Raw genomic sequence first — 26,703 nt, 5'->3', positions numbered from 1 at the left:
CCCCCCCCCCCCCTTTCCCGCCTTCCTTTTGCCCTGCTGGATTTACTTTTTTGTATATATTTTTGGGGAACTTTTCTTCCACCATGCAGTGGGAATTTGGACTTGTGCTGCTTTTCGTCCTCACTCCGCAAGCCGCTAGAATTAAAGGTAAGCCCCGTTTTTGTTCACCAAAAGCCACAATTCTTTGAGCCTTGACACTTTTAATCCTTTACAACTTTAAAGAAGGAGTCATGTTTCATTACACTTTTTATTCTTTGAAAAAAATGAATAAAATTCTAAGTAGATAAGAGCATAGAGATACAAGGATTTTAAGTCTATCTGTGCACGTACTAAACTTGGTCACAATGCAAAGCAAAGCCTATTACCATTGCTTAAGTACTTGGCTGTGAAATCACTGAGGTGTTGGATTCTGTCACCGTTTCACCCGAGGACACAAAAAAGCTATTTAAATGCATGATAAAACAGCAAGAAGTTGAGTAAATCCTTTTTTCTTTGTCTCGTTCTGAACACAGCCAGAGTTAAATCCATATTCATGACGGGCCAGGAAAATGTGCAAACATGTCCACAATGCGAATGGAAATGGAGAATGGATAATATCACAGTTTAGTCCATTTTTTGCCAGCTCGGTGACAGCTTGACAATTTGGACTACACTACGCTCCAAACTTGTTTGTGGAAAGAAGCTATAAACATGACGGAAGAGAGAGAGGTTATCACTTTACTGTATCGCAAAACCGGAATCGTCTCGGCTAAATATTATAAATAGTACAAAGCATTCTGCCTATGACGTTCACTTTCACTTCAAAACATTTCCTACATATATCATAAAAGCATTGATAAGCGTGGAGTGCATGGAGTATTACAACACCCACTTTGGCTAATGCTGTCCTAAATATATCTGCTAGAGTGTATTATTTAAAAAAACATACAGTATATGTACAGGATGCTGTTGTTTGATGTATGCTTTTATACAAGCACCCTTCAGCTAACCCTTCAGCGTTAGCCAACCCCCAACCCTGGCAGGCATATATATATATATATATATATATATATATATATATATATATATATATAATGCTACCATACCACCAATAACACAAAACTGAGACATAGTAAAGGGCACAAACAGTTTGTTATTAACAGATCTGTATGGGTTGTTAAATGTAAAAATGTGAGTTTTAAACATACCATATGGGAATTTACTGCTTCTGGCGGGTCTCTCAATCAAAACCATGGATGTCAACGGGGACTTTTAATAACGACGTGAAGTTGCGTGGGATCATGGGAGATGCTGTCTTCATTGTTATCCATTGCTGATAAAAATCTTATTCTTGTCATGTCGTTTGAATGAAATTGCAGCACTGTTTGCCACATTATTACTTGGATTCTATATGTGTTGGTAGTTGACCATTTAGCATTGGCCAGCGATCAGCTACCAATCGCCAGCAGCTAAATCCAGTGGTGTAGTCTTTGTAACACGCAAGTATACGCACTATACCCACTAAGAAATCCACATGATTTCCATATACAAACTTAAAAATATGCAATGACACGCAACAACACATTTTTGTGACAGAACTTTCACTTCAGATATTAGAATCACAAATATGGGTTTGAGTAATGTGACAGCAATCTAAGCTAACGCTGCAGAGCATGCAGGGAGACCTTTCTCATCTTTCATAGAAAAGCTCCTTGCTGAGCGCAGTGCGTAGTGAGTGTGTGTTTGTGTGTAGCGACCGGGCCCAAATGCTCCGCCTACACTAACGCCAGTATTCTCCATTCACCACACATTTAAGACAAATATAGGTAGCCTATTTTAATTTGTCCTCGTTGCTTTGCGGTCAACGTTTGTGATCCAGGCTCAGATCCCTAAGGTGAAAGCCCACCTTACTGCTTTATATTCCATTATATGTTTGATACTTTATATTTAGAATATCATCTGTGTTCTCCTTCTCATATGATAAATAAAGGTATTCTCACAACAAATTGGTGCATAAAAGTCAAATCAGAATGCAGGAAAGGAAGTCTTTGACTCTCAAAATGACCCTGGGGAGGACACCCAGACCCCACTTTGAGATATATATCGTATAGTATACCCACTAGAATACATTAGAGTAAAACTGGCTAAAAACACCAATACCACCACTAGTAACACAATTTCATATCACACTGTCCATAAAACATCCCATATTAACAGAAAATAGCCATCATTGGGATGACATGCATGTTGGCATGGCTACGTTTAGAGGTCGACGTTAGATTCAGGCAAATGCTGGACATTGGTCTCCAGTGATCAGTTAGGAAAAATCTAATTCCCAAACCCTTACGGAAATTGCTCTGATAGCAGGCTGAGAATAACAGAAAATCCTCACACTGGAGAAGCTGAAACAAGCACATGTTTTGGAAGAGTTGAGTTAACCGTTAAGCAGCATGGAGCGAGACAAAGAGTCGGCTGTGTGGGCATATTTCACGCTTGCCACGCTACCAAGTTTGTCTGCCGTTTGTAATGTCTGGAAAGTACATGTTTTGAGGGGTGGTGATAGTACGTAGACTACTACCAATTTAATCAAGCACATCCAAAAGCATGATGCAAATTCAGTACATCACATCTTTGTTATTTTGTCTTAGTTAGGAAAGTTTGTGATGTGGAGTCAGGGAAGTTAGGGAAGAAAAACTCCGGCCAGAGTGGAGATTTTAGAAATCTTTGTTTGCACGTTTGCATGTAAACTAAGACAAACAGAGGTTTAAGCAACTGAGGAAGTGAGGAAGAGGAGAAAGAGTGAATTATTGTTGTTGTTGCTGTTTTGGGTATTCTGATTGGCTGATGTGGACTTGAGCTCCTCGTTACACTGCCACCTACAGGTTTAGCATGCTCGTGACGGCATTGAAAACACAGAGGTTGAAATGTCCATTTATGAAAATAGCCAGCCATGTGTAAACATAGTGTGACCCTGAATTGTTTCCTCCTGTTTCCTGTCCAGGGGCCGGCGTCAGGCTGGACTCGGGGGCCGTTGGCCCCGTGCGCTTGGTGGAGCTGCTGAAGACGTCACACTCACAAACAGAAGGTTCGGGGTTGGAAGTGGAAAGACGGCGACCCAAGAGGTCTGTGTTTTTACATTCTGGAGTGAGAATCTGCCCCCAAGAGACCATCAATGAAGTGCTCGCCAGCCACCAGGCGTATTACCAGCTCAGAGGTACTTCATTCAACTTCTTTCACTGCCACTGAGCACCTAACTCTTGCCTTGCTCAAGGGTACATGAGCAGAATATATTTAAAACGCAGAAAGCCACTCTCATTTTTATATTTCTGGAATTTTTATTAAGTATAATAGTTTACAATGGGCATGTTTCTAGTCTGCTTTCCTTGAGCTGACCTATCAGAATGTATACATCAATACAACGTTCTAAAGAATATATTAGGATTTGATTGATTTCTTTCCTTCCCTCTCAGTATGATAGGATTAAATCCATCTGGAGATTTTGAGTGTAGCTGTCCTCAATTTAGGTCAATCTGTACGTCTCATCTCCAGTTTTTCCTGCATCCACCGTGTGTGTGTGTGTGTGTGTTTGTTTGTAGTGTGAGTGTACGAGCGAGCAAGCACCAGTCGTGGGGGGAACTCAACAGCCTCGTCCGCTGCAGAGAGCCAACAGGATTAAAACGGCAGCCTCTTCAGCGGTATCAGAGTAAAAAACAACGTACATAGACGTTAAAATGTATACAGGTTGGCTGTTGACATGTTTTGCATCGTCTTTTGCTGCATGTTTTGTTAGTAAATGTGAGATGTTTGAGTTAAACAAGGAAATGAATATGGCCACGTACGTGTGACGTCAACCCAGTCTCACTCCCGCTTGGTCGTGGTTGAAGTCGCAGAAAACTCTGGCTATTGGTCAAATTTACGAGTTGCGCCAAAGTCACGGTTATGATGACATCGGGAAATCCTGGAGAGACTGAGTAGTGTCGTATGATGTCTTCTGTAACTCCTGTTGAACTGACAGGAGCAGAAAAGATGCTTCTACTCACTCCAGGGTTTCCCCCAAGAAAGCTTGTTTAGCCCGGTGGCAACCCCTGGGGCCGGTCACAACCTGATGGCAGCTTTTAGTGTAGAGCCCAATAGTTTCTGTGAAAATAGAATAATGGATGGAATCGCGAAATTTAGACAATTTTCATAGAGCCCTGCATCAGCCCTACATAAGTTAGTGCTAAAAGCTAACTGGAGATTTCAAAATAGGGCTACATCTAAGTTTCCAACCAAGCTGTAATACTTGGTGATTTACCTTTACCTTTAGTGATTCACATTAGTTAATTTCATATTCAGTTGCCAAGCAACTGTGTTGTTGTTCCTACACGCCTCGCAACACAGACAGTGAATTTATGATTGAAAGTGTAAACATTCGGTCACAGAACAATCATTGTTACGTAGCGTTAAGTTCTGTCACAATATGAAAACAATGGCTAAGATGTGTGTGTTGATTTTTGGGCAAATACTGTATGTAACACACATCGGAGTGGAGACAGAAAGGCCGGTAAGCGTGACTGTTGAGTGGTAATGATCCGTGACGAATGTGCTGGACCGGGTCTGCCCTCATGATGGCGGAGGTCCGTGATCCAGCTGACGCTTCAGCGTGACCGCTCAGGAGCGATGAGGTGACTCATTCACCTCCTCCTCTCAGGTTGACACTTACAAGCCTGTTTCCCCACAGGGAAAACTGACGAGCTGTGCACTTTCTACAGTCTGAAGTTTTTTTCTATTTTATTTTACCACAGAAACAAAACCACAGGGCTATTTTCCACATGACTAATGAGCTGCTTCATGTTGATTCTGTGTTTCAAAGGGATGGTTTAGAGTAATTTCACCCTAGGGTCTTTTGCACCGCGACCTCGATCTAAACACCCCCACCAAAGCTTTTTTTACCGTCGTCGGACATTGGCCGAGTTCGCACAATTAGCCGAATGGCTTAGTGCAGGCGCTAATGGAACCAAGAGTGTATCACCTACAGTAAGTTAAAAAGTGTAAAAAAGCTCTGGGGAGGGGGATTGGCTCAAGGTCATGGTGCAAAGGAACCTGGGGTGAAATTACTCCTAACCATCCCTTTAAGGATTCCCCCATGCAATTTAGTAAACGTTTTAATACAGCCTGGAACTAGAAGAAGAAGAGATACTTTACTCATCCTCATTTTCCTCAGGGAGGAAATTACATGTGTTACATACAGGCCCTGAATACACACACATGAAACAAACAGGACTTGTACATGCACTTATTGGAAAGGTGACAGGGGGAGGAGGCTGCCCAGTAAAGGCGCCGGAGAAGTTAGGTTGGGTGCCTTGCTCAAGGGCACCTCTGCAGCTACCAGTCCACACTACAGGGACTTTAACCGGTGACCTTCTGGTTCCCAAGCCAAGTTCCTAAAGTCTGCATTACTGCTGCCCCTAACTACAATGTCTTCATACAATAAATCCATGATTACAAATCCATAAATCATGTTATGGAATGTTTTTAACTACGCAAACGCTAACATCTAGGCCTTTTCAAAGAGGGCTTCTCTGTGATAGGTTCTTCCAGATGCGTTGTAATCCAGGCTGGAAAGAGTGACAGATGCTGAAAACTGTCTTCCCGCCTGCAGGATGATTATACCTACTTTGACAGCTTTATTCTGTTCTCCACATTAGCATTTTTACCTTCACAGATTTATGTACAGAATATGCAAATATTGTACTCCTCTTCTCATCTCTTATCTTTTATCTTTCTCTTATTTTATTCATTCTATTTTTCTTATCTGTTATCCTTGTCTAATATTTGATTTGTCCGGAATAAAGTGTTTCTGATTGATTGACTGACAGTAGATTGGCCTCAAACCAGATAGTTATTCAAATGATAAAAGTTATGTATGTACTGCAGCTGCTATATATAGCTCTGCTTTTAATGCAACAGGTCTTTTGCTTCATTATACTTTACCACAGCAGTCCGTTCAAAACATGTCTGTTTAAATAGGCGATTGCTTGCACAGAGGCACCTCAATTTATAGAAAGATCACTCCCCTTCTTTTAATAAATATGTCTTTCACCACATCCTATTCATTTGATTGGTAAGATAATTATTTATCAAGAAATGGACCGAATCACTGAAGGTGTCTCAAAAATTAGTTTACTTGAAAGTAGAGTCACATTTACAGCACTCACAGCAAAGTACAAATAATGACAAACTTCAACAGCAGCTTTTTATAATTAAGATGAAATTATGATACTATGTCGAGGTTATCTCAGTCAGGGCATCTCCTCCGCCGGCCCTGCACTCAGGAGTATCCTGTGCTTTTCACAAGGTCAGATTAGTGGCTCCCATGATTATCTCGTGAGAGCACACGCAGGATTTTTGTCTTTCTACCATGCAAACAGTTTAATATTAACAGCAAAAAGAAAAGCAGTCATCGTTTTTTTACCTTTTTTGTTGTATGCACAAAATTCTTTTTGGACATCTTTTGATGAACTTTGACTTAAAGAAAGATAAACATGGAAAAAACAGTCACTTATTTCTTTTCACACTGCCAAACTTTCCTCCAATCAAAAATTCAGAGACAACCTGTCTCATTTTTGACACTCCAAGCTGTGTATGAGAGCTCCTTGCAGCAGTGTGTTAGTGCTCAAAGTCTAAGAATGTGTGTGTGTGTGTGTGTGTGTTTGTGTGTGTGTGTGTGTGTGTGTGTGTGTGTGTGTGTGTATGTTTGTGTGTGTGCACACGTGTGTGGGCATGCATGCGTGCATGTGTGTACATGCATGCGTGCATGCGTGCCTGTGTGTATGAGCGTGTGTGTGTGTGTGTGTGTGTGTTTTTGTGTTTGGACAGTTTGTCAGGAGGCCGTGTGGGAGGCGTTCAGGATCTTCTTCGACAGGATCCCCGGGACGGCGGAGTACCAGAGATGGGTTCACACGTGTCAACACGAGTCACTCTGCATCTCCGAGCTCACCAAAAACTTCAGCAGCTCCGAGGAGCACATAGGCATGATTCACAGGGTGAGACGACCACAGCAGGCTTAGAGAACTGTCTGCCTGCCACATCAACAGTTGACACGTTGTCTACTTTACTCGAGATTTGATATCACCAATTGTCCTGCTAATTTATGCCACAAAATAAGATGTAACAATATACTCCAATTGTTATAAGATTTTAAAATGACAATTTCTCTCAGGATGGCACAGAACAGAATGAGTTGCAGACAAGTAGTCCTTAATTTCTATACACTGTGCAAAACAACAGATGTGTCCTCTTATCAAAAGTAAACAGTAAAATTGTATATAAGAAATTAATTTCTCCAAACAAATCCCACATAAAATTAACTAAAAATTAATGTCATGTCTTCAAATAAATAAACTAAAGAGACGCAGTGACATCTGAAGTCCAACAAGTAAAATCTAAAGTAGATTACGCTCTAGGACATTTGAAATTGCATTGCAATTTTTATCTCAATCTTTATACATCTTTTACCGATTCATGATGCATGAATAACAAATGCTTGTTAGTGAACATGTGAACAAAACAGTCACGGTCAACATTTCCCATCTGTTTTCTGCACTACCTGTAAAGTAAAACCTGACCCATGGTTCTCTAGTTACATTCAAGCTGCTCATAACACTTCTTAACTCACGTAACACTAATCCTGTGTGAATTGCATGTCCTCCCCATTTTGGGGGGAAATCTAATTGCGATTTCTTTGGCCACATATTAAAATAAGCTAAAGTTCAATATTCACTGTATTCACAATTTAATAACTGCCATGAGACTGGGCTGGATACACCATCAGAACTGCTCTCATGCAGGTACGAGAACACACAGTAGCTAATGAGCTGCCGTCAGCAATGCGTGGTTTTCTTTTGATAAGCATGGAACACTGAACAATCAAACACAGAATATTTATCACAAAAGATAAAGTTTAAATAATAATAAAACAATTACAAAACAACATATCTGTACTTTCCTGCAAACTGAAATGTCTGATATGTCTCAGTTCAATAGCAGCATCTTCATATTGCACCTTCTACCATCATGTTAAATAAATAAACAATAAATGAGGACCCACTTAATATCAGACATTTCTGCACCATTATTACAGCATTTATCTTGTGCAAATAATAATAAAAAGAGGAATACAAAATGTTAACCTAAACATTCAACTAAATATTGCATGTTCGAATAATCATGCCTTTTTACAATTGGCTAATCGCATTCTATCAAATCTTGATTTTGATTGGAAAACGATCGTTCGGCGCTACAATGCAGTGTACTATTAGGTTATTTGGAGAGGTTGGTGGAAATGACACCTGCAGAAAAACAGCGCCTCACAAATTGAATTATAAGCGCCCGAGCACCGAACAGGTGAGAGGACCCCATTGGAACTGAAGAAAATTATTATTACGCGCAATAAATCACATAGTTGAGGGGCTTAACATGCTCAAAAACTTGCATATGCATCAGAGCTGGTGACATTTTTTTCACATCATAACCTTTTTCATATAGTTTTTTCATTCATTTGGTTCACTTGGTTTATATTTAATGGGCTTCCTGCTTGGTTGGGGGGATGTTTTCTCAAAAGTAGGTCTGCACGATTAATCATTATGAAATCGGGATCTTGATTCACCCTGTTTATGATTTATTTTTACATAAAAAATGTATGATGTTTGATTCGCACTTAATTTTATGAGCCGACTGCATCACAAACACTACTTTCTTGTGGGAGATTTATACGTAGACTGTATAAAATAGGTTTTAAAGCGTTGCGATGGTCTTCCTTCTCTTCATTGGCCTCAGACTCTATGTTTACCGGCTTGTGGTGAGGAACAATGTGCAATAGGTGCCAAAGAAATCTTTGTTTTATACTGCCAATTTGTTTTGTTTTGTCATGGTTCATGTGTGCAATAAACATTACACTTGATTCTAAGCTAAAGAAATCTTGATTCATATGTTTCCCCAAATCGTGCAGGCCTACTTAAAAGCCCCAAACCTTTAAGGTAACAACAGACAGAGTTTTCTAGTTTCTTTGCAGGAGGTCAAATGAGTCATCCTAAACATTTGTTGTGTTCTGGTGTCAAAGGAGGAAGACAGTTGGAGAACAATCATAAATACATATTTTTTTAAAATAAAAAAATAAAGTCACAGTTACACAAAAAAGCGTTGAAAAAAATATTTCAGAAGGTGCAGAAAAAACAGTCTAAAACCTAAATCTAAAGGTGCTGTAGGTAGGATTCTGAAGATGCAGGAGACAACTTCTCAGTCCCTCCCCCCTTTCTGCTACAGCCCAAACAGTCTCCTAAGCCCTTCCCCCCACAAAGGAGAATGAATGCATGTGCCTGAGCAGTAATCGATCCACTGTTAGACCCCTCCCCCCCACCACCCTCACCCCCCCGGCCCTGATTGGTGCATCTGAAGAGGGATCAGTGGATTTTTGAAAATCGCACTACAGGCTATAGGTGGCGCCACAAGAGATGGTTTTATTTTAAATGACCTGCTCCATGTAGTTCAACTGGAACATAGCGTCAGCTTCTCCAAATATGAGTTTTGGAAGTCTTTCCTACTGCATCTTTAATGACCATATGTATCCCCAATCTTCACAAGAACAATAAGAAAATAACAAAACATGGTGGTTTAAATGATGCTTTCAGTAAAGAGTCCATTCAAATAACAGTTTTAATATTTAATAGGAATGTAGCAAACATTGTTCTTGTCAGAAATAAAAACACCGTCTGCATGCTGGAGAAATAAATAAATTGAGCAATTTGGGTAAACTTTAAAAAACCCAGAAGGGAAAGTTTTATTTTCTCATTAACATTCACACTCATTTTTTAACTGTAAACAGTGGAGATTTAATGGTTTCATGGCCCGGAGGGGTGGAGAACTCCCTCAAGACCTTGTAGAGCTGCAGTACAATGTATTTTTGAAACCACAACACACAACAAGGACATAATTGCATTTATGTAAACTCAAGTCCAGAGTGTTAAGACATAACAACCCCAAACACAGCCAGTAAACAAAGCAATTAATCAGGCGTTGAGTCAGCGAGAGCAGCAGCAGCTATTGACACACGACATCATTATCACAAACAAGACAGTCATGTGGACAATTACTGCCCTACCTGTGTTAGTGTCAGACACATAACGTCTGTAAATGCAAAATGGGGGCGGCTGTGGCTCAGTGGTTGCCTGCCAATCGGAATGTTGGTGGTTCAATCCCTGGTCCTGCAGTCCCATGTCAAAGAGTCCTTGGCCAAGACACTGAACCCTGAGATCTGTGTGAATGAAATCTGATGAGCAGGTGGCACCTTGTACGTCAGCCTAGGTCACAGAGTTGCTGTTAAGACTAGTGAAGCGCTATTATAAATACATTTGTTCTGTTTTTACAGAAGGTGAACCGGATGAGAGACAGGAGGCCTCCGTCACGGTAGGGATGTCTACAGTCTTTGTGTCTCTGACTACATGCATGCAATTAAAGTGAACATTAGTCTTCCTCCACAGCGCTGCTTACGAAGTTCTGGCTAGTCCACACAGCCTTCTGGGATAGGAAAGAAACATTTCTTTAAAACATCATGTTGTCCTTAGGTCAAATTTAAACTGTTGTCAACGTTACTTTATATCAGAAATATGGGACGTTGAAAATTCAGAAAACTCCAGAAGACACTGTTTAAAAATACACAGTAATCATGATGATAAGTAATTATAAAGGGAAGGAAAATCCCATAATTTTATTTTAAATGTTATATATCGCTCTTTCCCATTTTCTTTCTAAGCTAGAAGAATTGATTTAAACACAACTAGAATAACATGAATGTGTTTTAATATAGGCGGGAATTATTGATTTAATAATACTTTCCTTCCTCTTTAGCGGAGTGGTGACTCCTGCACCAGCTCCGGAGATCCCTGAGAAAGCAGGTATCAACTCTATAATTATCTCACGCAACACTAATAGTGTTATTATGTAATTATAATTGAATCCTCATTATCTGATGCTGTTGGACGTAGAGTGTTCTGTAATGACCGTTCTGTGTTCTTGTACCATGAATTCCTTTTAGTTAAACAGCTCCAAAATCTCCATCACCAAACCCTCCGCACTCCATGTAAATAATCACTACTTCAATTGAATAGTTTTGATTTGTTTCTATTGACTTTGAATGAAGTGTGTTTTTTACATGGAGTCTGGTGGGTTTGGTGATTGTGATTTCAGGGCTGTTTTAAGTTAAACAAAATAGATCTCTCTCTCTGTAGGGATCCCTTCCAGCAGCAAAACACTACTTTTAGTGGACGCTAACTGACGTAACAAATTAACAATACATGCAGCTTGTTCATTGCTTAATACAGGACTAAATTCAAAGATTGTTATTCCCATCAGTTACTTAGGAACAAACACATAGGAAAATATGGTCCAGGTTGGGGAAAAAAAGTTACCTTTTAAGTCTCTTAGTATTATGTTTCTCTCTGTGAACTGTGACACAACTGTGTTAATTTCCTCAGTAATTTGTGATTAAAGTCACTTTAAAATTTGCTTTAGGTGCAGAGCTTCAGACTGTTGCTCCACCTGCCGCCCCAGCAATTCTCAGCCCTGTGAGTGTCTCTCCAAGCCCCGGCCTCGAGCAGACCACTCCAAACAAGGAGGTACCTGCAAGCACTCACATTTACATGTTAGGCTTTTAGCCAACACTCTAATCTACAAGTCAAAGGAGGAAGAAGCTAAAGGAGGTTTTTGACAGGAGACAGTTGCTCCCATGAAGGCTGCAAATGTCACACTCAAGTACAAGGGCCTTCTCTTCTGAAATGACACATGGTTTATTTGAGTAAAAGTGAATGTCCCCCTTCTTTCCGCCTAAGATGTATGGAATTTAAATGACATTTTAACCACAAGTCATTTACACATCACAACTTGCTGACCATTTTCTCAGCTCTACTAATCTACCGTCTACACATGAGCAGCTCCAAAGGAGCAGTTAAGTGGATTATGTGCCTTGCTCAAAGACATGTGTCGAGCAGACAGCAGATTTTCATCCACTTACCTTTTCTGGATGTGCTCAGCTTACCGTTGTCCCTAAGAATGGATTTCCTGCTCAGAAAGCTGCTGTCTTTGGGCTGGAACCATAGTATTAAAAATGGGGGAATACAAAGTTCAGTTGCGATTCATTACCATGAAAAAAACAATTTTTCGATTCTAGTATATTGTATGTACTAAGAGTATGTTGAGCAACGTTAAGTTGTCAACAGAACTCAACTGCTAGCTACCGCTGATGTTAGCTACTAGCCGACAGCCCTGGCAAACGCGAATGACGTTACATCCATGTTACAGGTACAAGGTATACATATCTACAGGTATAAGATAATACCATGGATGTACTAATAGAACACTTGGTGAATTACAAGCATTAGCTATATTAATTATTACAGCTACAGGACCTCGGGGGAACCGTCATAAGAGCATGCGCAGTGCAGGGCGACATGGCGCAGGGCGTCTCTCGGGTCTGCTTGCATTTAACCCAGTTGCTCTTTGATGACGTGGTTGGTTATGTTACTGTTGATCATCTGTCCATCACCGTATAAAGCCCACCCTGACAATTTAATTGGTCTTAACAGCTCTGGTTCGAGCATACTTACTCCACAATGGATCAAGTCCAGACCGAACTTCCCGACCTCAAATAATAAAAAAAAAAAATGATACCCAACTCTTTGTCCGTCTGCAGATAATTTCTGTTGCTTGTCTTTGACTGAATGGTTTTTGTTCTGAAGGAGTTCATTTAAGTTTGTACAGAAAAGCTAAAAAGCCTCACCTGAACTTTGACATTGACTTCCTCTGATGCAGGTTTGGTGAAAACACTTTCATTTGTCAAACAGCAAGGAAATTGCTGACTGTTGTCTGAAATTACCATAATAATTGCCGTCATTCACTTCCATAAGAGCAGGTTATTACTCTTTTCACCCCATACATCTCTGTCTTGAGCCAAACTGAATACTGAATTTACTATATGAGGGAATGTTTTTACTTCACTACTGTTATCTGAGGACTGGAGTTATTGGTTTACTTGGCTGATACATACAGTATATCACACTTAAAACTAAATAACAAAGCATTAAATATCACAATCATTTTTTGACTCATTCTTAGTCATCTTGCTTCCTTTCTTTGTTCAGTTTATTTTCTTCAGCTTTTCGTCTTTTGCTAGTTCTTTTTGTCATTTCTTCTATCCTGACTCCCTCGCTATTCCTTCTGTACATACTTTTTTGCCTACCTCATTCTTCCCTGTTGTCCTATACAATACATTTGCCTTAGACCTTCTGCACACTGCCTGCGTGGCGTGAGCGTGGCGTTTCCGTTGTGTGTCAGTAGCATGGCGTTTTCTATGTTTGCACACCAGAAATGTTTCTGACGCCACTGCTGCTATAAAAATTCATGTGATTTGGAACACCCTTGTTTTACACATACGGAGAGAGTTGTTGAAAATGTACTGCACTCAAGCAGTAGGATACTACTATAAGCAAAGTATATAGTGAGTTTCAGCTCATTATTCATCTGTCTGGCTGCAACCTTACTGTTCTGGTTCCCTCTCAGTGCTCTCATGGCGCCGTTTTCAGAGACAAAGCTGTAAAAAGCCTCTGTAATCTACCTGCTCAGCAGCCAGTCCCCTCCAGGCATTGTTTTTTGTTTGTTGTAATGAAAGTTGAGCTGCAGCCCCGCCCGCTGCAGAGAGCCAACAGGATTGAAACAGCAGCTGCTTTCAGCGACTTTTTAGAAAAAACGTTACAGCATACACTGATGTTAAAATGTGTACAGGTTGGCAGGACGTCTGACATGTTTTGCACCGCTGTCCATTTTGTTGGTAAATGTGAGATGTCTGAGTCACACACATCTCGTCTGCATAGCAGAAACGAGGAAATGAATTTGGCAACGTGCGTGTGACATCAACCGGTTCTCACTCCCGCTTGGTCAGTGGCTCTCAGAGTCACATACTTATGCAAAGTCTGGCACGAGGGACTGCTGGGATTGGTTGAAGTTGCAGGAAAATCCTGCTGTTGGTCAAATTTGCGAAAAAGTTGTGGTGATTGGTCAAAATTGCGACGACATTGCAAAATCCTGGAGGCACTTAGCAGCAAACAGCAGTTAGCTGCTGAACATGTTTGAGCAGTCAGCAGGTAAACAGAGAGATATTTCCCTCCACAGTTGGTGGGGACCAAAAAGAGTTAAAAGAGAGTGAATATTGGACTTACATTCTTCAGGTGGACACCAACACAAACTCAACTGTAAATATCGAGTTTGTGTTTTCAGGGTAACCGCGGGGTCCTAAAAATGTCATAAGAATAAAATTCGACAAAGACGTGCTTAAAAGTCTTAAGAAAGCCCTAAACCCCGTTCACAAAGGTCTAACGTTTGTATTGTCCTTTCATAAGATGAAATAACTCCTCCACTGGTTTTGTCACAAAGCATTTAGTAGTGCGTACCACAATGAAATGTTGTATTAAGTTCAAATACTTGGTAAACTATGTTTATAGCCTATTATCGTTTCTGATATTACATGATATATCCTACAAAATGTTGCCAGTATATTCATTAAGTCGGTATAAAGTTTCATTCTAAATGGTGTTAAAAAAGGGTCTTACAAAGTCTTGAATTTGAACTTAAAAACCTCGGTGTGCCTTTGTTTTTAGAATGAGATGTTTACAGACCGAACCTGTCCCCTCGTTTCTTCCAGTGTTCCCTAGATACTGACTCGTGTTTGTTTCCCTGAAGGACTCGGACCTTCCCAACGTGGTCCCAGAGAATCCCGTGGAGCAGATGGTGGAGTTCAGCATCGACCTGGTGGATCCGGGTTACAGAGAGCTGCTGGACGATCCAGACTCCCCTCAGTACATCGACCTGGCTCACCACCTGCAGGACCAGGTGGGGGTTTCCTATTTTTACTTTTTATTTTGTGATCTGTTTCAAACACGTGTCAGACTCAAGGCACGCGGGCAGACCCCAGGCCCCTCGAATGTTTTATTCTGGCCCACATATCAATTTAGGTTCACAATAGATTCAATACAGTTCATTCAGACAGCTTACGTTTGAGATAACAGCTGAACATTGTGTTTGGCAGCCAGACTCCGACCTCATCAATCCCCGCCGTAGGAGTTTACATGAGATATTGGGGAGTGATGATAAAGTAGCTTCCCCCTGGCCGGTGTCTATCTGCACTCAGTTGGATAGACCTACAACCAATCAGAGACGTATGTTGAACTTTTGCTGAATCCCATAGGAAGGACTGCAAAAACATCTTTCCGATCGACAAATGTCCTGATCGCGGTTCTCTGTTCCGTTTTTAAATTGAATGCGCTGTTGATATCTTCTATAACAGACGCCATGGAGGAATCTACACATCTCAGTTCTCTAGCAGCCATCTTTGTTGTAAACAAATCCAACCCAAGCGTTCTTTGGTGACGTTACTGTTGATCATCCTTTCATCATCGTATAAAGCCCCGCCCTGACAATTTGATTGTTCCGAACAGCTCTGGTTCGGACATAGTTGCCCCACAACGGATCAAGTCCGGACCAAACTTCCCAACCTCAAATGTTGTGGGCGGGGCTTATCCTGGCTAGAAGAAAGTAACAAAAATTACTTAAATTAGGGCTGCACAATATGCTGTTTTTTTTAACACATCGCAAAAAGGCTGCTACACATCATTATAGAGATTTAGAGATGTTGGTGTTAGTTGAAAGAAAATATAAGCAGAAAAGTACACAATTACACAGAAACTGTTGTTCGTTTTGTAGTGGTGCTTTTTATATTCAATTTAATGTTCAACATGTTCAATAAAAGAAAGCAAAAAAATAGTTTCCTTTAACTTGTTCTAAATTCAAAAAGCAGTTTGTTGTGTTTTAGCAGAAAACTAAAAGCAGCAGAACTGAGTAACTAATATCGTGTTCGCAACTCAAAATTTTTACATATTGTTCTCATATCAGCGTCTCAAAATAAGACAGATGTCAAGCAAAGCAACATGTAGTAATACAGTCTAAGAAATTTGACTGTTCTTAAAACAAGCATATCAATAAACTGTCTGGCCCTTGATGGGATTTTTATTTTCCAGAATGGCCTGTAGTGAAATTGAGTCTGACTCACCTGATCTATCATTTATCAAGGTTTTATGTACAAACTTTAATGCCACCATGTGTGATTACATCATCTTTCTAATTATTCTGTGGAGATATATTTTAGCTGTGTTGGAAACCGTCCCCTATCACAGAAATAGTTCCCATTGTAGTGTGTTTGCCATGTTGTAGTTGTGTTTGAATTCTCCACTGTTAATTTCATTCACAATATAGTCCACTATAAAATACCCACAATGCCCAGCTGATCTAAGTGTAGATACGATGTAACCTACATTATACTCCTGTATCCCATAATGCATTGTGGGCGTGTTTTCCCAAAGGAGAAGAAGAAGCAATCGTCACCTCGGAAACTGAAAATGAAAAAATGGAGCGAGCTTTAGTTTCTAAATTATGGGAATGTAACATGTAACATATATAATACACAACCTTATATTACTGTCCTGGGTGGTCGGTTTGTTTCAACGACGTATTTGTAGTATTTTAGTTCGGGTTTGCTTACCTAAAGCTGGGCGCGCCTCGGGCGCATCTCCTGACGCAGTGGTGTTTTTAGTGTAGTCTCTAGATCTGGTTTGGTGGTTCCCTCTATGGTTCACTATTTAATAAACACTATATAGGGAATAGTGAGGCAGGGAATAAGGGAGCGGTTTCCAATCCTGATCCACTGTGTCTATCCCCCGCTGTCGCAGGCCTCACGCATCTCTTCTCTCTGTCCTGACAGTAAAGAAGCTTACATCAGAGGGCCGTGAGGTCAGGGCCAGAGAAAGGGAGAAGATTACCCACAATCCACTCTTTCTGCCGGTGTTTTCCTATTATTTGAGCTCCTAAAACAGGCCCGTCATGATGATTAATTAGGTCCTTTGAATATATCCCGGCATTGAAAGACTCGAAGAGCATCGGCTCGAAAGAGTATCGGGATCACTTGGCATTGCACGCAATTTGTAGCTGGATGTCACCTGAAGGAGCCCGTAAAGACGATTATGTCATAAGAGTTTCCAGGTGCTTAACTGGCTCAAAAATAGATATCAACGAGGGTTTTCCATCCATGCACAGCTTCATACCAACACATTGGCGTCCTGCCAGTTTATTAACAAGCTCCTGTTTGATGGCTCAGAGTCAATTAGTGTACATTGTCCTCTGCAGAAAGGGGGGATGAGAGGCATCCTGACTGATGGTTTTGGGATTAAAGGAGTCCTTTTTCTTTTTACAGATGCAGCATGTTTTTGACAAACTTCCGGGATTTAAAGCCATCCATGTGCTGGGCATCAGGTGAGCTCTGAACAAAATAAACACCTTAGCAGCGGTGTATTCACATTGTTTACTTCAGTAAAAGTATTAATTCCATACATTAAAAATACGTTAAAACAAATCCTGCATTGAAAAATGTTCCATAAATAAAAGTGTGTAAGTATCATCAGAAAAATGTAGTAAAAGTAGTAAAAGTAAATAAAAATCCTCATTTTAGAAAGTGTAAAGGATCCAAACAGATGTGTGTTTAAAGGTCTGATCATCTTAGCTGGACTTGTAGTTTTATTGTTGTTAGGTTACTTTATAATAAAACTTCAGATTTTGTGTTTTGTGTGCAGGAATCTTGTGTAAATGTGTAAACTAACTAGTAACTAAAGCTGTCAGAGAAGCTGTAGTGGCGCAAAAAATACAATATTTCTCTCTGAAATGTAGCGTAGTAGAAGTAGAAAGTGGCAGGAAAAGAAAAGACTCAAGTAAAGTACAAGTACCTCAACATTTGGACTTAACTAAGTACTGGAGTAAATGTACTTAGTTACATTCCACCGCTGTTGATCTAAATCTGCTGTGGAACAACTCTTCTAAATTATGTGTTTACAGAATAAGAAATTCATGATTTACATTCTTAAAGTGATGTGCGTAGTTTCTGTTGCCCCCCATTAGGAAGTAATGACAACAAAACTGTTGGTGCTTCCACATGATACAAGCCTTCTGTGATTGCGCACCACCCACTTTTTCTTTTGTGGTTATTATTGATGAATACAAAAGAAAACAGCACCTGAAGTTAGACAACAGTCAGATTTTGGCACATTGCATCTGAGTATCAGAGCGTTTGAGTGAGCAGATGAGAACAGGGACGCCTGGTTTAAAACACAATCAAATTGTCACAGTGGCCGCGGCGGCGGGACATTCCACTGAGCCTGGATAATTTCATTTGATGTGAAATGAGCAGATTATCCTGCTATTCATGGCTGTGTGAATAGCTGAGAGGCCGGTTGTCATCGTGATTATGTCGCATGCTGCCGCAGGCGGATGTTTTGAGCCTCGACTAACTGGCAGAATAAAAATACACTGAGACGTTGTCTTGCTCAGGAGAAGTAGCATGACGAAGAAGAGAAAGTAGGTGTATAACAGTGTTTTGGGTGTTTAGCAAATTGCTGCTAGAATAGTTTTGTGGTTTCAGATTTAAAATGGATGGCTGTATTTCTTCTGGACCACAGAGAAAATATCTTCAGAGGATGGAGAAAAATGTTTAGTTTTTACTATTATGAAAAAATGTTAAAAACTGAAAACAGAAAGTAAAAACTGGCACCAGTGAACCAACACTAATGATTTTAAAGACTTCTTGAATCTTGAGTGGTTGAAAAATGGAAGGCTTTCATAATTTATCACTCTATTGCTGATGAGCTATTTCTGCCTAAGACTTAACAATTGTGGGTCCTTTACATGTCTTCTTCTTTTAATATTTACATCTGCGCTCTTCTCACTGCGATAAAGTGGGTCAGGCTTTTTTGGGCCAATTCCAGGTTTTCTTAAATCAAAATTGATTAACATGATAGTAAGAATCTGATGACGGCTGTTAGATTTAAGCTTGTTTTCTAAGGAGACTCAATTTGGTCACGTATTTTTGAAATAGCCTGGTTTCCAGACTCGCTGTCTAAAGCCTACCAGACAGTAGAAGACTTTGAACAGACTCAAGTCTGACACCATCTCACATCTAACGTGATAATAATATATAAAGACTTGCAGGGTCACACATTGCAAGACTACAACTAGATTCGTTATTTAAGATTTAACCAAGCTAGGTGTCTTCCACTAGCCTTAGCTGGTAACTTGAGGGAAAGATGTTCCGTTCTGCCATACATCCAGATGAATGACTGCCATACCCGGAGGTCTGTGTTTATCCTTTTCATTCTAGAATCGTTTTGGACCCTCCTCACATGAGGGCCCGGGGTACTAGGTCCCCTTTCCCTCCCAGTCCGAAGCCCCTGACTTCACCACCAAGACTTTAAACTTAGGATAATATCAAAAACGCCAGCTACAGTTGACAAACAACTCAATGTAGACGAGATGGACATGACGCTCACTGCCAAATGGTTTGGGCAAAAAAAAATAAACAAAGTGGCAATGTGTCTGATTATTAGGCTAGTAATCAGGTTGAACAGCCTTTTTATTATATTCCTCAATTAAGTATTTAATTACTCCCTAAAGGAAAGATTTATGTGACAACAGCTGATTGACAGATGAGGTAAGGAACAAATTCACTTAAAAAGCCAAATTATGTTCAACTAAATAGATCAAATAAATATAAATATAATAAATAATATAAAATATAATACAATAGAAATTGAGACAAGAAACTAAAGATAGGACTGTAACGTTAACTCTGATATGTCTTAGCCGTTTGTAGAGAATCAGCCAAGGACACGTAAAAGTACAAAAACAAACAGACGGGACATCAGTCAGTGTTTTGGTACTTTGATGTGGAATTATAAGTTTTGGGTAATATGGTGCTTTGGAATTTGGCTTTTTAAAGATCAAACATCTCAGCATGTTTTGTGTCTGAGTTTTTGACTATAAATGACCTCATCTCTCTTTCTTGGATTTAGTGTGACTTTTAGATCTATTAAACCAGATCCTTGCATCCCTGATGGGGCAGAATAACGTCTTTTGATGGTTTTACTTTGTAAAAGTAGGAGCTCTAACGTTTGATTGTTGCTTGTTGTTCAAATGTGTCATGCTCGAGAGAAATACTTTGAAGTATTTAAGTGTTCCGATGCTTTAGTTGAGTAGTTTTGTGTAGAATCTGAAGTTCAAGTTCAAATTACTTTAATTGTACCCAGAGGCACACATTACCCATCATTCAACTTAAGACAGTGGAAATTGAGAAATGGCAAAATTGAAATAAAAATTAAAAAGTTCTCACCGGTTCTGACTGTACTTAAATATTGATGTGAACTAAATACCAATAGGTGCGATTTCCTCGCCCTGTTGGTGTTGTTCCTCCTGTGATGGTGATGGTTTTTGCTTCCAGCTCTTATCTTTGTATTTCTTCTCCCGCTGCAGCGAGACGCAGGACACTGATGGGTAAATACAGACACATTCCCTGTAGTTTCCACCCCACCCCTAGTGTGTTTGTGCAGGTTCCTGCCAATGTGTAGCCCAGCTTTTATTTGGATACATTTTGTTTGTCAGTGTTTGGCAAGTTACTTCTTAAATGTAATACATCATAGATAAGTTGTTACTGTCATTTTGTAGGAAATAGTTACATTACAAAATTTCTGTATCTGAATTGTAATGCTTTACATTACTTTAGAGTAACTTGTTTTCTTTTTAGCTTAATTTTTGAGCATTTCCGCCTTTAATCACTGGGACAGGCTAGATACGAAAGGGGAGAGATGGGGAAGACATGCAAAATCGCCACAGGTGTGATTCGAACCTTGTGCCTTTGCGTCGAGGAATAAACCGCTACATATTCAACAGAGCGGGGATACCCGATCAGAGCCCGACAGGACCCGACGAAACCCGCCGGGCCGGGTTTGGACAGATATTTAGAAATGATGTTCTAATCTGGCTCGGTCACATCAGCACGATAAGTGTGTGTGTGTGTGTGTGTGTGTGTGTGAAAAAGTGGGCAGAAGAGAGATACAGACAGGAAGCAAACATGTAGATGCGATCGGAGCAGAGTTGGTGGAATAAGTTTAGTACCCAGTGTGCGCGTGGGTTAAAATGTGTTTCCGAGATTGTAATGGGTATAATATTACCACAATTTTATTAGTATTGCGTTATATTACTGTGTTACTCCAAAAAGCAATACATTACTTTAATAGTGTTCCCATCACTTGATGCAGAAAGAACAACTTACCCCAAAACTGTCCAGACAGTTCAACACAAAGCAGACATATCACAATATCCTGCAAGGACCAAATTACTGCTAAGACTTTACTTGTTAAAGGTTACCGTGAAGCGTTTCTTTTTTTTACATCATCCTTTCCTCATTATCAGAGCAGACAGGTGAGCAGTGGAACAGGAAGACTTGTGGATGCAGTAATTGTCAAGCTGCTCCCCTCGTTAATAAGCCTTCCCCTGTGGTGTCTGACTCTGTCACGGCTAACAACACGGAGGCAAGGTCCCAGCGGGAACTCGTCCTCTAATCTGATGAAGGAGTCTCAAACTCCTCCTGCTTTTGTCTGACACACTCCGTAAAACAAGTGAAACACATTTGGTGGAAACTCGTGTGAATAGTCAATATTTTAATAAAAAATGCATATGTTTGGTTCATAGTCAATATAATTAAATGTGTACAGACGTTGAGAAAAACAGTACTTGTTATTTGAAGCAAAACTAATCAATACTACTATATTGTCAAACTAATGATAATTTCAAAGAGAAAACTTGTGGTGACAAACTTACAGAAAATGATTCCCTGAATCTGCATTTCCCCTCAGCGGTTTCATCTTTTAGCTTATTCTTTTTTGATGCTTTTATAATATATATTTACAAAAACACCTGTGTGCGTGTGTACTAGGCCTGAAAACACTTGTTCACCTGCGTCTTGATGAAAACACTGAGCCTGAGCCCGAGAGAAAAACCCCTGTGAAAGTTAAAATTATGACTTACAAGAGGCTAAAACACTCCTTAGAACTGCAGTTTATCCACACTACAAGTAGTTATTTGAGTCATTGTTAATATAAAAAGCATTTAAGCTCTAAGTTGTTGGTGTGATACGGGAAAAAGAGGTGTTGAAAACAGACAAAGAGAAAGGAGCGCAAAAGTGACAACAGGCCAAAAAGTACAGCTCTGTACGTCGGATAAATAAAATCAGACCTTTGAAACCGAGGTGTACACATATAAAGACAAAAGGGAAACAATAAAGCGGTTTTGCTTATGTTAAGGAAGTGGGCTGTCCCCAGGAGAAAAGTTCAAGGCACATTTCTCCGCTTGAAAAGCTAAAAAAGCCTTTAGTGTGTGGGCTGCACCCGCGAGACACGCCGTCTGCCTTCATCAGAGCAAAATAAGCACAAAGAAAACCTGCTTAAAATAGATTCTGGGTGACAACATGAGGTGAAGCATAGTCGACAGCAGAACATAGGGTTAGACACAAATTAACTGTTACTCTTTTAAATGACTTATGTAAGGCAACAACACACAAGAGCAAACATCCAAAAGATCAGCAAATGTTCCATGAAGAAAGCCTGACATGTATCCGAAGTCTGTGAAATTCAGGACTGCAGCCTTTCTGTAGAGCGGACACAAGGTGTGTGTTGACAGATATGGGACACAATCAGGTCCAGTCCAGACAAAAAGAGCTGTCTGGGTCTGGAACTAAGTGACGCAGTGGATGTTTTTAGATGCAGAACCATTACTGCTGCAACCTAATGAAGAAGTGCCTTGGTTTAGCACTCATCAGTTCTCACAAAAGCAAAAAAATAAATAAAATAAAAATCAAATTATCGCCTCTCAAACATCTCGCATCTCAGCAAATCAGCTTATTGTTTTTCTTGATGATGATAGCTGTGCAGAATGTTGATGAAGCTTTGATGCAGTCTCTCTCTTTTCCTATACAGCTACAGATATTCATGCCTGACATTCTGAATGTGCCTCTCTTTACTGCAGAACCACACAACATGGAATACCTTTGTCGGTCTCCTTCTGTGTGTTTGACTGAAGTTCTCTCTCTGCAGCTAATGCTGCGAATCAGAATCCCTTTAATCCAAAGTTAGCATTAACCCTCTGATGTCTAGCATTTTCAAAATTTTACATATCTTCTTAAATTCACCTTTTATGAGTACTTGCATTTAACCTGATACCCATGTGTTACAAAGTAAAATGTTCACCGCGCAGTGTGTAAAGATGTAAGATGTTTGGGGCGACCTGTAGCTCACCCAGTAAGAGTGTTTGCCCCACGGCTGAGTCCTTTCCCCCCCTCATTTCCTGGTTCTCCTTCTCCATAAACAACATGAAATCAAGGAGAAGCTTAACTTCTCTTGCTACAGATGTGTCACAGTGGTCAGAAAGAACAGGGGAGACACTTACTCTAGAGTCACTACTCCCTTCGAAGATAATCTCCGCCACTCTCTCACTGGCTCTACTACACACTCCCCTCACACACACACAGACACATGCCGGCATGAAGCACACACCACCGCACAAGTATGAACACCAGGCCACCTAGGTAGGCAACAGTGAAAGCTCTGCATGGAGCCTCTGCAGAAGCATAAAACGGCCATTAGGCTTTACATAAAGGACAACCGACACACGAGTGCACAAATTTTACACAGAGAGGCAGGGGATGAGTGTCACAAGCTATTTTCCCTGTCTCCTACTTTGCTGTGTGGGTGACATATGATCTCAGGAAAAAAAGAACGTGAAAGTTGAGATTCAACCAATTCCGGCTTTATCTAAACCACATGTCTGCACTGTATTATTTCTAAAATATTTATGGAGGCATTGAAAAAACAGTCAATCTCAAATGGTTAATATTTTCGGGACTTGTGTCAATGACAAAATCACGATAACAATATTCCTGTGGCTGCCGGGGGTTGATTATAGATAACTTGATCAACACCATTAGTGAGAAGAATCAGAGTCATCCGTTCTGAATCACAGAGATAATATCTTCCTTTTCAGGCCCGGAGGAATCTCGGTGCACTACTCTCTCGTCTTTGAGATGAATGCACCTAAAATAAAATCAGAGAATTCAGAGACGGCGACCGGCACCCCGGAAACTTCAGTCAGCTCCGGCCTCCGGGAAATGGTCACCAAGGCTTTACGTGAGGAGGCCTCGCTGCCGATCGATCTGGAATCGCTTAACTTCGAACCAGGTACAGTGATAACATCTCTTAACAGATGTTATTGTTAAATTATTTTTAAGTTAAAAATAAAGACTGCTTGTAAAACTCAGAAAATTAAATGGGTTTGCCACATATTCGAATGATATGAAACTTGTATATCTCAATTATAAAAAGGCATTGTTCTGCTTTCTTTTTGACAGAAGCAATCCTCCTGCCAGCGCTGACAGCAACCTCTACAGCAGAAGTAGTGAACGAGGTAAGAGGTTGTGTAAAAACTGGAAATTAGTGTTTAAACAGGTTCAGTCTGCATTTGTGGACTCTGTATCGTCTGCTGACTGATAAGAGCTCGTAATTAGGGTGGTGGATGTGCGACGGATCGGGTAAAACTCTCTGTGCTTGTCTGAGTACACACTGCTCACAGATTGGCTAAAGGGAAAGGATTCCAGTCCATCACAAGCCAGACGAGCAAGTTGAGAGTTACATAATTCTTTCTAGATCATTCTTAAGAATATACTTTTAAAAATGGGCTCCTCTAGAAATCACGAAGAAACTAATGGCGTTTTTCCATTACACAGTACCTTCTAGACTCAGCCGCAGAACCCGTCCTCCTTTCTCCATTGCAGATTAGCACCGCCTGCGTGAGGCGAGCCGTGGCTGGTTGTCATAGCAGGAAACTGCCATGACCTAACACGACACACACACAGAACGTGCGAGGCGTTTTTGGATTCTCGGCATGGAGCTGGATCCCTAATCCTTTTGGGATGACTCCCGCAAGGGAATTGAAATTTCCAGCATCAGTTTTAAGCAAGAAGAATACTGTACAGAAAAAGAAAAAGACAGTATAAAGATAACAATAATAATAGTAATAATAATAATAACAATAACAATAAAAACCTTTGGCTATAAAAAGACATAAAAATACATTTACCATAAATTATCAGTCAAGTGTCAGTGTCGAGTCAAGTGTTCAAGTGTCCAGGTATTAATGTGAGTCCAGGTGTGTATGTACTGTCCTCTCTGCCCTATTTCCTCCTCCCCCCGAGTGAGGAGTTGTAAAGTATGATGGCATGAGGAACAAGGAGTTCTTTTGTTTGCTAATTCAGGTCCCCCCCCCCCTTCTGTTGCTAGCTATGATGACGCAGTGAATAGTGACAATTCTTTCCGACCAATCAGCAGTCTGCAGATTTTCACGTCACCTTTTGGTATTGCCTCAGCTCGCTTAGTATCTCAACTGAGGTGGTACTAAAAAAGTACCCTTTAGAAGGTACCAGGGACTTCTTTTCGTGATGGATAACCAAAAAAGGGGAGTAGAGTTGAAGCCAGTCAAGCAAGTACCATGTAGTGGAAAAACACCATAAGGTCCCATAAAATAAAATGTTACTGACACCTCGGCTTTTAGAATTAAATATATACGTTTAGGATTTAAAATACTTCAGTGAATCCTGAAAATGTTAGACAAATGACAACCTTTTTCATTGCTTTGATAACATCACAAATCCATCCTTCCACAGTCCAGTGAGCCCGATTCACACAACGAGTTTGAAGTTTCCACTGAGCCAGAAGTTGATAAACCACGGCTGGAGGTCCCGCTCACGCCCATGGAGAAGGAAAATGCCCTTATCACCCTGCTGGATCCCACGGCTGTCCCGACTGACGTTATTACTGAAGAGTCAGAGAAAATGTTTGTGGGTGAGCTCGAGCCATTAAATGAAGACGAGGAAGAAGAAGTGCTGATCATTACACATGAGATTGAAACCATTCATCACGACGAAACTGGGAAACTCGTGAGAGACTATATCCCGACCCCTTCTGTGGTTCTGGAGCTGGAAACCGACGGTCCATATATCAGTCTGTCTCCTAACTTGATATCAGAGGAAGACCTGACTCCCATTGAGGATGACAGTAAGAATCCCAGTTTTGATGCTGTCACTCCCACCACACAGATATTATTAACTACAGCTCCCGCTCAAGAGGAAGTGTCCGATGCGGCACTCCCAATTACAACACCTTCAGGCTTCACGGGCCAGCCGCCCACTGAGCCAATAGTAACGCTTCTGGAAGACGAAGAAGGTAATGCTCTACCGGATGAGGAAGGCCCTGGACCTTATGACCCTGGTGAGGCTTCGGAAACAGAGCATGTTTCAGAGTTGGAAACTGAATTGTTAGAACCAGAGGGAGAGTCCGTGGTGGTACCTGAACAAATTGAACCAGAAGAAGGGAATTTGGAGGTGTCAAAACCTGAGATAGAGGTAGCTGAAGATGAAGACATAGCTGAAGTTCCAGGGCCAGAGGAAGTGATTGAAGAGGAAGAAGTAGAAGGTGAAGTTCCAAGGCTAGAGGAAGAAGTAGTTGAAGTTTCAGAGCCAGAGGGAGAAGTAGTTGAAGAAGAAGAAGTAGTTAAAGTTTCGGAGCCAGAGGAAGAAGTAGTTGAAGTTTTTGAGCCAGAGGAAGAAGTAGTTGAAGAAAAAGAAGTAGTTAAAGTTTCGGAGCCAGAGGAAGAGGTAGTTGAAGTTTTGGAGCCAGAGGAAGAAGTAGTTGAAGAAGAAGAAGTAATTAAAGTTTCGGA

The 26,703-nt window shown here is 40.6% G+C and overlaps 1 protein-coding gene across 5 annotated transcripts in view; it reads left to right on the top strand.

The window, feature by feature from the left end:
* Nucleotides 1-6: 6 nt before the first annotated feature.
* LOC117961286 (interphotoreceptor matrix proteoglycan 1-like) overlaps nt 7-26,703 on the top strand; it is a 56,584-nt gene continuing 29,887 nt past the window's right edge. For 2 of the 5 annotated variants that reach the window (XM_034899850.1, XM_034899846.1), the window contains exons 1-12: nt 7-147; nt 2,981-3,193; nt 6,838-7,004; nt 10,385-10,422; nt 10,864-10,910; nt 11,527-11,630; nt 14,746-14,895; nt 17,309-17,367; nt 20,410-20,430; nt 23,974-24,167; nt 24,338-24,393; nt 25,649-26,456. In XM_034899850.1, the coding sequence (XP_034755741.1) occupies nt 84-147; nt 2,981-3,193; nt 6,838-7,004; nt 10,385-10,422; nt 10,864-10,910; nt 11,527-11,630; nt 14,746-14,895; nt 17,309-17,367; nt 20,410-20,430; nt 23,974-24,167; nt 24,338-24,393; nt 25,649-26,456 (1,921 nt within the window). In that variant the 5' untranslated portion in view covers nt 7-83. Of the gene's footprint in view, nt 148-2,980; nt 3,194-6,837; nt 7,005-10,384; nt 10,423-10,863; nt 10,911-11,526; nt 11,631-14,745; nt 14,896-17,308; nt 17,368-20,409; nt 20,431-23,973; nt 24,168-24,337; nt 24,394-25,648; nt 26,565-26,703 lie in introns of all 5 variants that reach the window. The other 3 variants (XM_034899848.1, XM_034899851.1, XM_034899849.1) reach the window with 3 other exon arrangements.

The sequence above is a fragment of the Etheostoma cragini genome, chromosome 18 (genome assembly GCF_013103735.1).
Source record: "Etheostoma cragini isolate CJK2018 chromosome 18, CSU_Ecrag_1.0, whole genome shotgun sequence".
Classification (NCBI taxonomy): domain Eukaryota; kingdom Metazoa; phylum Chordata; class Actinopteri; order Perciformes; family Percidae; genus Etheostoma; species Etheostoma cragini.
This window is presented reverse-complemented; position numbering and strand designations above follow the sequence as displayed.